The following is an 8,219-nucleotide window of genomic DNA, read 5'->3' as shown; positions in this document are numbered from 1 at the left end:
CTACAACTAGAAAGGGTTAGCCATCACTTCTTTACTTCAATAAATGAACCCTAATTTTCAATATGAAATATCAGTAATGAAACTTTCATAGCAAAGGTGACAGATTTCAAAAACTCCAATTATGACATAGTCGTCACCTCAAATTACCTCAACAGATGTTAGACCAATTGGTTAAATTTTGAAATTTCAATAGCAAACAGCATGAAAAATGAGATTTTTATTTCAAGGGTGAAAGACTTCAAAAATTCCTAAGCTTGTGTGACAAATACAAAAAGCAGACAAATTTCGGAACTTCACTCAATAGTAATGTGACATTTGAAAAAAAATCACAAAATAAAATAAATCCTCAAAATTAGCTAGGAATTCAAAAAAGAAGAAGAAATTCGGTAGTAGATATGACAAATTACATCATTACATGTCTCAAATGATCGTATGAAATTTCTGTAACAAATGTGGAACTGAAAATATCACAGAAATTGGAACAAATTCGATTCTTTTTGTAGAGACTGTATCAAGAAAAGAAACGTAAAAAACCAGAGAGCGGATGTGAGGAATCAAAAACAGATGTGAGCAATTGCTTACAAACATAGCCCAGGGCTTAGCACTACCCCATTTCCAATAATCGAATGTTAGCACCTTGGAGCCCAAACCTTATCGAAAGTGAAAACAAAATGGAGTCTCCAGCATAATACGGTGTGCATGATGATCTCCATAGTTCCAAGAAATGCATTTTACATCGTCTTTTCTCACAGGGAATTCCAAAAGACAAGTAATGGAAAGTATAACTTTACACCCAAAGACGCTACTGATAAACAATTTCAGCATGTTTCGAGCTCCTATCTACTTTGGAGAGAAAATCCAAGGAGAATAATTTCTATTAACGTATCAACAAAGAAGAAGAAGACAAGAGCGATACATACAGATTAATGGAGCACCATAGCTCGAGATCAGAAGAAGGAAGAAGGAAGGAATACAAAGACGGAGACTCACTTGAAAAAGGATAATTTGCGTCTTCTTTTAGCTTCTTCGTACGGCGATGGCGATCAATAACGTGATCGAATAACAGAATGGAGATGAAGATGAAGAAGAAGAAGAAGAAGAAGAAGAGACTTTGGCGATGTTTCCAGAACCTTCTAGCGTCTGCCGTCGTCATCCTCTTCCGTGCGTGTTCACACTTGTCCGCCCAAAAGGTGGCGTGTTTTTTTTTTTCTCTACATTCTTATGCACAACATAAATGATTAAAACTTAAAAAAGTTCTTTGTCTCTTGGGCATCACGTTAACTCGGGGGTCAGTATCTATCCCAGGAGTCTCCATTGTCCGGAAGCCCATCCGGCTTTACAATATTTTACCAGAATGTCCGTGTTCACTCTGTATGAGCTTCACCTGACCCCTGCCATTGCCTACCTTGATAACCTTCTAGATAAGTATTGCCTAGTCGAATTCTCGGAAAGACATTTTACCATATCATCTCTCTCTCCAAGCACGAGCTTAACCTTAAGATATCTCCTTTACTTGATCTCGAGTGTTCGATGTCGTAGAGTGTTCATTGAACACCAAGGGACTCATAATGGGGTCCGTGAACGTGTGGTTGTACGTCTATGAGAATGTCCTTTAGCTTATTCCCTAGCCTACGTATCTAACTACTTGACAACCAAAACACGAGAAATCTTCTACCCCAACCAAATCGTGACTACCATCCTCACTAAGTAGTTGAGTCGGGCAATAGTTCCCAATCGCCAACCCAAGTACAACCCATATAAATAACTATCAAAATTGACAAAAAATAGGCTCCTATGTTGGTTGATGTCGACCGACGAGACGACCATAATTTTTGAACTATGACAAGCAAAGAAACAACCACAAGAATCATTGGGAATACCAAGGATGTATACAGACGGATGACTACAAATAAAAGGACCGACACTACTTCCACAATAACTACATTAGTTTTAAGCTTGAGTGTGCAATGTGGTAACCTCTAATAAGGGTTTGGTGGCTAGAAACAAAGTTTTGACACGAGTACATCTATCCCCTTGCTACACCGTAATGGCCCACAATACCGGCCAAGGCCCAAAGCCACGATATACTCCACATATAAAATGCGATCAACAACCCTTAACAACAATGTACAAGCAACCTCTCTCCAACACTCATTAAAGGAATCCCCATATGTCGATGATTGCTCTCGTGCCACCGGCCAAGACCAAACAAATGAAAACTCGAGATGTCATCAGAACCGATGGCAGCTCTCATCATCAACATGATAGAATGAATCTCTACCTTAAGTTACAAAATTCCACTCATGTACAACAACGACGTCGATATTGAATGAATCTCAATGAAGTTGCCCTCGTGAAACAAGAAATCTAACCAATTCTACGTGTGGGAACCCGCTTGTTAAGAAGGTCAATTGGTTGAGGCAAAGAAATTGGGGGGAAAGTGTGGGGTTAAACTAGAAAAGGGGAGACATAAGGCAGGGGAAGGGTCGGATGATGATGTAGAACTAGGACGAAACAAATGAAAAAAGAAGTGGACGATGATGTGGAATTAGGATGAAACAAATGAAAAAAGAAGTGGACGAGAAAAAGAAACAAAAAGTAATGAATGATGAAAATGAGCATATGAATGTCACGGCCCCGGGTACTTGTGAGAAACCTTGCACGCTAGGATAACACTTGAGAGGGATTGGGTGAAGGAGATAATGTGGCGGGCTTCTGGCATGGAGATTTTGGGTCTCCATTACTAGGTCAATAGTTTGGTCAATTCAAGGGTAGGATTTGGCGTGGATTATGTATATGAGATTGTAAGAGGTGAGATCGAAAGATGAAGATTGGTCTTATAAGAGGTGCATTTGTAAAAAACCTAGGACAAACACGGGAACCAATTTCGGGTGTTACCTTGGAACCAACCTTATACTTTTGTGACTCTACTGAAGATGTGGTAAATAATCTGAGTTTGATCCCATTGCTTTTTTACGTATAGACTTTGATGTTGATGAATGTATCAACCGATGTCAACACCTTAGGTCGTTTAGCTCCAATGGGTTTTAACTTGGGACAAGTTTGGACATGTCTAGGGCATCTAGAAATTATCTTACTATTTGGAAATATATTTTTGGACATACTTGTCTCGCTTGAAATCGTTTTGCGCATATTATGTATGGATTATGAGTTACGCCACTTAATTTTAGATTTCTAGCCCAACCCTTTCACTTGGATATTCATTCTCGCAAGTGCCTCAAATCACCTCATGTTGATATATGTCAAGGAAAAGTTTAGCTTGCGAACTCAAACCTTTCATTGGGATATTCATTCTCGTAAGTGCTTCAAACTATCTCATGTTGATATGTGACAAGGCAAAAAGTTTGCTTGATAAGTCTAAACCTTTTCATTTGGATATTAATTCTCATAAGCAAACCACCTCATGTCGATATATGTCAAGGCAATTTTGTATAGTACCATGCAATGTGGTTTGGTTATGATCATTTTACTACAAGATTTGTTTTTGTATTGTTTTTTCATAGACGAAAGTATTAAGTGGTTTAACAACACCCTCAGTTGATTTGCAGCTTATGAAACAAACAAATAAAACTAGATGAACCTTACACTATAGAAAAAGAAGATAATGTATAATTTTACATTTTTACAACCATGAAATATGCATTGCAAAAATAGGCCTTTCCTTGAAAGTCTTTTAGGGTTCTAGGGTTCTAGGGTTTAGGATGTAGGGTTTATGTGGTTTCCTTGACAACATCCTTTTGTTGATGCAACTGCTTTTTGTTCGCTTTTTCGGGTAACTTATTAAAATTTAATTTAAGTCTGAAGAAACTGAGGAGGAGGCCAAGGAGAAAACCAAGCAAATCAATGTTAACAACAGGCCTCAAGATCTTTTGTTTCTCTGGTGTGAAAGGCGGATAGCGGATCATCACATCTCCCACAAAGGGCCTAGATAGCACCGACTTCATGTGGCTAAAAGTGTCGAAGCTAGATTTTCCGTGATATTTTCCATGCCCGCTTTCACCGGTGCCTCCGAATGGCATCTCTTGAACACCAAACTACATTTATTTCACATTTCCAACAAGTCATCAGATTTCATTTCATTCATTATACTTGTAGTAGTAGTAATCAGATGTCATGGCATTAAAGTAGTGTAGTAGTAGTAGTAGTCAGATGTCATTTCATTATACTTGTAGTAGTAGTAATCAGATGTCATGGCATTAAAGTAGTGTAGTAGTAGTAGTAGTCAGATGTCATTTCATTATACTTGTAGTAGTAGTAATCAGATGTCATGGCATTAAAGTAGTGTAGTAGTAGTAGTAGTCAGATGTCATTTCATTATACTTGTAGTAGTAGTAATCAGATGTCATGGCATTAAAGTAGTGGTAGCAGCAGCAGCAGCAGCAGCAGCAGCAGTAGTAGTAGTAGTAGTAGTAGTAGTAGTAATAGTAGTAGTAGTCAGATGTCATTATATTACACCAGTAGTACTATGTTTAAGATTATCATAGCTTCAACAATATTGAATAACTTGCTCATTCACAAAGTATATAATCATAGCAGTATGTTTAAGATTATCTTAGCTTCAACAGCATTCAATAACTTGCTCATTCACAAAGTATATAATCATAGCATCAACATACACACATTTGTTTGATAACTTACTTGTAGGGACACTTCATTCACTACCAGTGATCCGGTCGAAGTTTCATCCTGAACTCTCCTCTTTACGTTTGCATCATTCGTGAAGAGGTATAAAACTAGAGGTTTGGGCCTTGAATTCACAAAGTCGATTGCATCGCTGATCGACTCCACCTGTGAGACACAAATTTTTGGCATATCCATGCTTTCAATAACTTTCGCAACATAGAGAGCCAAATTGAATTAAGAGAAAGTTAAAGTGAAATAAATTGGCTTGAAATTCTCAGGGAGAGACCGTTATGATTGGAAGTATTGGACCAAATATCTCCTCCGTCATAACTTCAGAATCCAATGGTGGATTGAGCAGAATAGTTGGTGCGAGAAATCTGCATACAGATTTTTGTCAACTATTACACAATGTGTATGTTTTTTTCCAATCAACAAGAAAGGAAAAATGTGCTAAAGAAAATCTAATTCATAATAGTGCATACATTGTGTTTTCGTTGTAATCACCACCATGCACAATGGTTTTCCTAACATTCTGAGGCTGCAAAAAACTTCTAAGGCGGTCAAAATGCCGTTTATTCACAATTCTCGTAAAATCAAGAGACCTCTCTGGAGTTTTGGTGAAGAAATCCAGTACTGTCTTCTTAAGAGTCGCAATCTTCCAAATCAAAATGTAAAAAAGTGTGAGACTAAAGAAGTTTTTGAACAAAAAAAGCTCAAAATCAATAAGATTTCATTGAACATCCAAAAGACAAAAAATAATTGAAATGAAACAAAAAAAAGAAACTAAAAAATTACAGAGCAAAATGACTAAAATCACCAGTTGTGGAGCAATTGACTGCACAACTAGAACATAATCAGGAGCAACACATGCTTGACCACTATTGATTCCCCATTTGCCCATCGTAAGTCGTCTTCCCATAACCTGACAATAATATGCAATCTCAAAAATGAGCAATTTCTTCTATGTACTAAAAAGTATAGAAACCATATATGTGCCACATGTTTTTTTCAAGAGAACATTATATGATGTGAGGGATCTCTTCATTCAGGAAAAACACTTTGCATAGAGAATATAGTTTTTGAGTCTTTACTGCCAAATCAACTGCTGTGTCCACGATGACTGGACACTTCCCACCGAGTTCTAATGTAACTGGCGTAAGATGCTTCGCAGCAGCCGACAAAACAATCTTTGCTACTCTGGAGCTTCCTACAAAACTCAAAATCTTTTCATTCCACTTGAAGTCCGGAGGTCCATATCTTACAGAAAAATGTAGACGGTATAAATATCTTTTACACCAAAATTATAGTTATTAACTAGCAATATCAAACTGCTAGAGCTCATCATGGTTTTTAATCACGGGCCTGCTTGCTCAGAAACATTGCTTGTGATGAAAAGATCCCTCGACTGACCTAACCTGTAAAGAAAATCTTGTCCCATTTCTGTTCTAATAATTCCTGATTCACTGGGATGCCTCCTTGCACCACTTTGACCGCACGTTTGTCCATATACATTGGGATGAGCTTTGCCAATAGATCTGACACGGCAGGCGCAACTTCAGACAGCTTCAGCACCACTGCATTTCCGGCTGCTATGGCTCCCACAAGTGGTTCCATGGCAAGATCTAATAAGAAAAAAAATGACGGGACATTCTTGATTATACGCTTTTTTGTTTAACTTGCGAAATTCTAAGGATGCAAACACTACATATCTAAACTCTGCATAAAAGCCAATATAAATTCTTACTTATTGGGAAATTCCAGGTTGAAAATATCAACACTGCACCAAGTGGCTCGGCAATGATTTCACAAGCTGAAGGCTGTATTAATAACGGCAACTTAATCTGTATTATAAATCCATAAAAATTTTCAGCTTATAAAATGTGATGTTGGAAATATTAATGATTTGATAAACACCTGCATTTTTCTTGTCATAATAAAAGATCAATTACCTTTGTTGATTCTGTCCATGCTTTTAAATTTTTCTTCATTAGTTTGCAAGCATTCATGACAAAGCCAATCTGGCAGCAACAGCGAGATTTTTCAGTTAAATCTAATTTATCTATCTGTGAAAATATATGTGAGAAGAAACAAAATTGAACATGGGTTATTGCTTGATATTTGAAAGTAGAATCGACGTGCAAAGTTGCACTAGGATATCGTGGAATGTAAAATCATTCATATATGAGTGCTCATTTTTTCTTTGAAGAAGAACAGGAAGAAGAATTACAGAATGAAGTTGCATTGTGATATAGAGGAATGCATATTAGGAATAGGTTTGATTCCTCTTGTATTTCTTTTTCTTTTCTGGGCATGTGTAGTGGAAATTAGGTATAACATTTTTCATCTCTTCAGTTTTCAATAGATCTTGTCATTACTGAAGATCCGCATTCACAGAAAAAGAAGATTTGACACATGAAGTCACATCATATCGTGGGAAGCTGATGAATTTTTCCATGGAATGCTAGTTTGTATAAATGACTGCGTCGAGAAGAAAGCAGAAATTGAGTTTCCATTGCTCTTTATGTTGAGAGGATTCTTGCTTTGCAAGGTTAAGATGGTTAAACATCAACATCTTGAATGCTTGAAGATGCATATTTTTTCAGTCTTGAGTCCATAAAATTTATGCAACTTCATAGGCCAATTCTTCTTCCTCAAGGAAACAGAAAAGCGGAAAAAATAAACAGACATCTATGAATTCTTGCTTTGCAATGTTAAGATAGTTGAACATCAACATTTTGAATGCTTGAAGATGCATCTTTTTCATTCTGAGTCCATGAAATTTATGCAACTTCATATGCTCATTCTTCTTCAAGGAAATAGAAAAGAGGAAAAACAAAACAGACATCTATGAATGATTGATTACACAAGAAATGCAGCTCATTCTTCATGTAGAAGAGAGAGAGAGAGAGGAGCATAGGCATACTTCATTAGAGTAGACTTCAAAAGGAGATTTCCCAAGGTCTGTGAAGGCAGCCTGACAGAGCTGGGACTCGTGTTTGGTGAGGAGGTTAGCGATGGCATCGAGCTGTTGGATCCTCCACTGCAAGGACCGAGTGAGACCACTCTTGAAAGCCATGCGAGCTTCCATGTTCACATTCCTGATGCTCATACTTTGCTGCTCTGGCTCTGCACCTAGATCCATCGCCATTTCCTCTCACTCTCTCTACACACTGGGGGGGTCTCTGTAGCTACAAGCATGCATCTGTAGCACACAGACAGGGAGAAAAAGGCATGATATACAGATGGATATGGAAATCACTCTCACTTCTTTTGTGACCTAAGCCTTTTCTGTTGTGACAACACAAAAAACCTCCCATCCCCATCCCCTCCTCCATCTCCATCTCCATCCACAAGTTCCACAACATTAAGGGAGCAGAGTATCTATCTGTCTATATACTTTGCAGGTATTGATGCATGCAGGTTGGCTATCTGTCTGCCTATCTGCCTGTCTGTATCTCTGTATATACATATATGTATGTATATGCATGTGTATGAAGGTAGGCTATCTTTATGTATGTACCTATGGATGGATGGATGCATTCATGTATGTATGGATGGATGTATGCATACATGCA

General features: G+C 37.7%; 1 protein-coding gene across 1 annotated transcript; it reads right to left on the bottom strand.

Annotated features, from left to right (window-relative positions):
• Positions 1–3,586: 3,586 nt before the first annotated feature.
• On the bottom strand, positions 3,587–8,004 carry LOC147866036 (aldehyde dehydrogenase family 3 member H1-like). The gene is made up of 10 exons (XM_087316406.1): positions 7,568–8,004; positions 6,594–6,662; positions 6,389–6,485; positions 6,060–6,266; positions 5,736–5,851; positions 5,462–5,566; positions 5,127–5,299; positions 4,931–5,021; positions 4,660–4,809; positions 3,587–4,055 (listed from the first exon to the last, which is right to left on the bottom strand). The coding sequence occupies exons 1-10, from the start codon at positions 7,790–7,792 to the stop codon at positions 3,732–3,734; spliced, it is 1,557 nt and encodes a 518-aa protein (XP_087172532.1). The 5' UTR covers positions 7,793–8,004; the 3' UTR covers positions 3,587–3,731.
• Between the last annotated feature and the right edge of the window lie 215 nt (positions 8,005–8,219).

The sequence above is a fragment of the Azolla caroliniana genome, unplaced genomic scaffold (assembly GCF_043228905.1).
Source record: "Azolla caroliniana isolate FFs.n. ecotype wild unplaced genomic scaffold, voAzoCaro1.0.p SCAF_3, whole genome shotgun sequence".
In the NCBI taxonomy this organism is placed as follows: Eukaryota; Viridiplantae; Streptophyta; class Polypodiopsida; order Salviniales; family Salviniaceae; genus Azolla; species Azolla caroliniana.
The sequence above is the reverse complement of the archived record's forward strand: the minus strand, read 5'-3'. Positions and strand labels throughout refer to the sequence as shown.

What these genes read in the sequence shown, in the direction of transcription:
- LOC147866036 (XM_087316406.1), bottom strand. Translation starts at nt 7,792, where the DNA reads ATGGCGATGGATCTAGGTGCAGAGCCAGAGCAGCAAAGTATGAGCATC. An exon ending in TTGAAGTCTACTCTAATGAA is followed by an intron (nt 6,663 to 7,567) that starts GTATGCCTATGC and finishes TGTTGCTGCCAG; the next exon opens with ATTGGCTTTGTCATGAATGC. An exon ending in CAATACTTCCAATCATAACG is followed by an intron (nt 4,810 to 4,930) that starts GTCTCTCCCTGA and finishes TGTGTCTCACAG; the next exon opens with GTGGAGTCGATCAGCGATGC.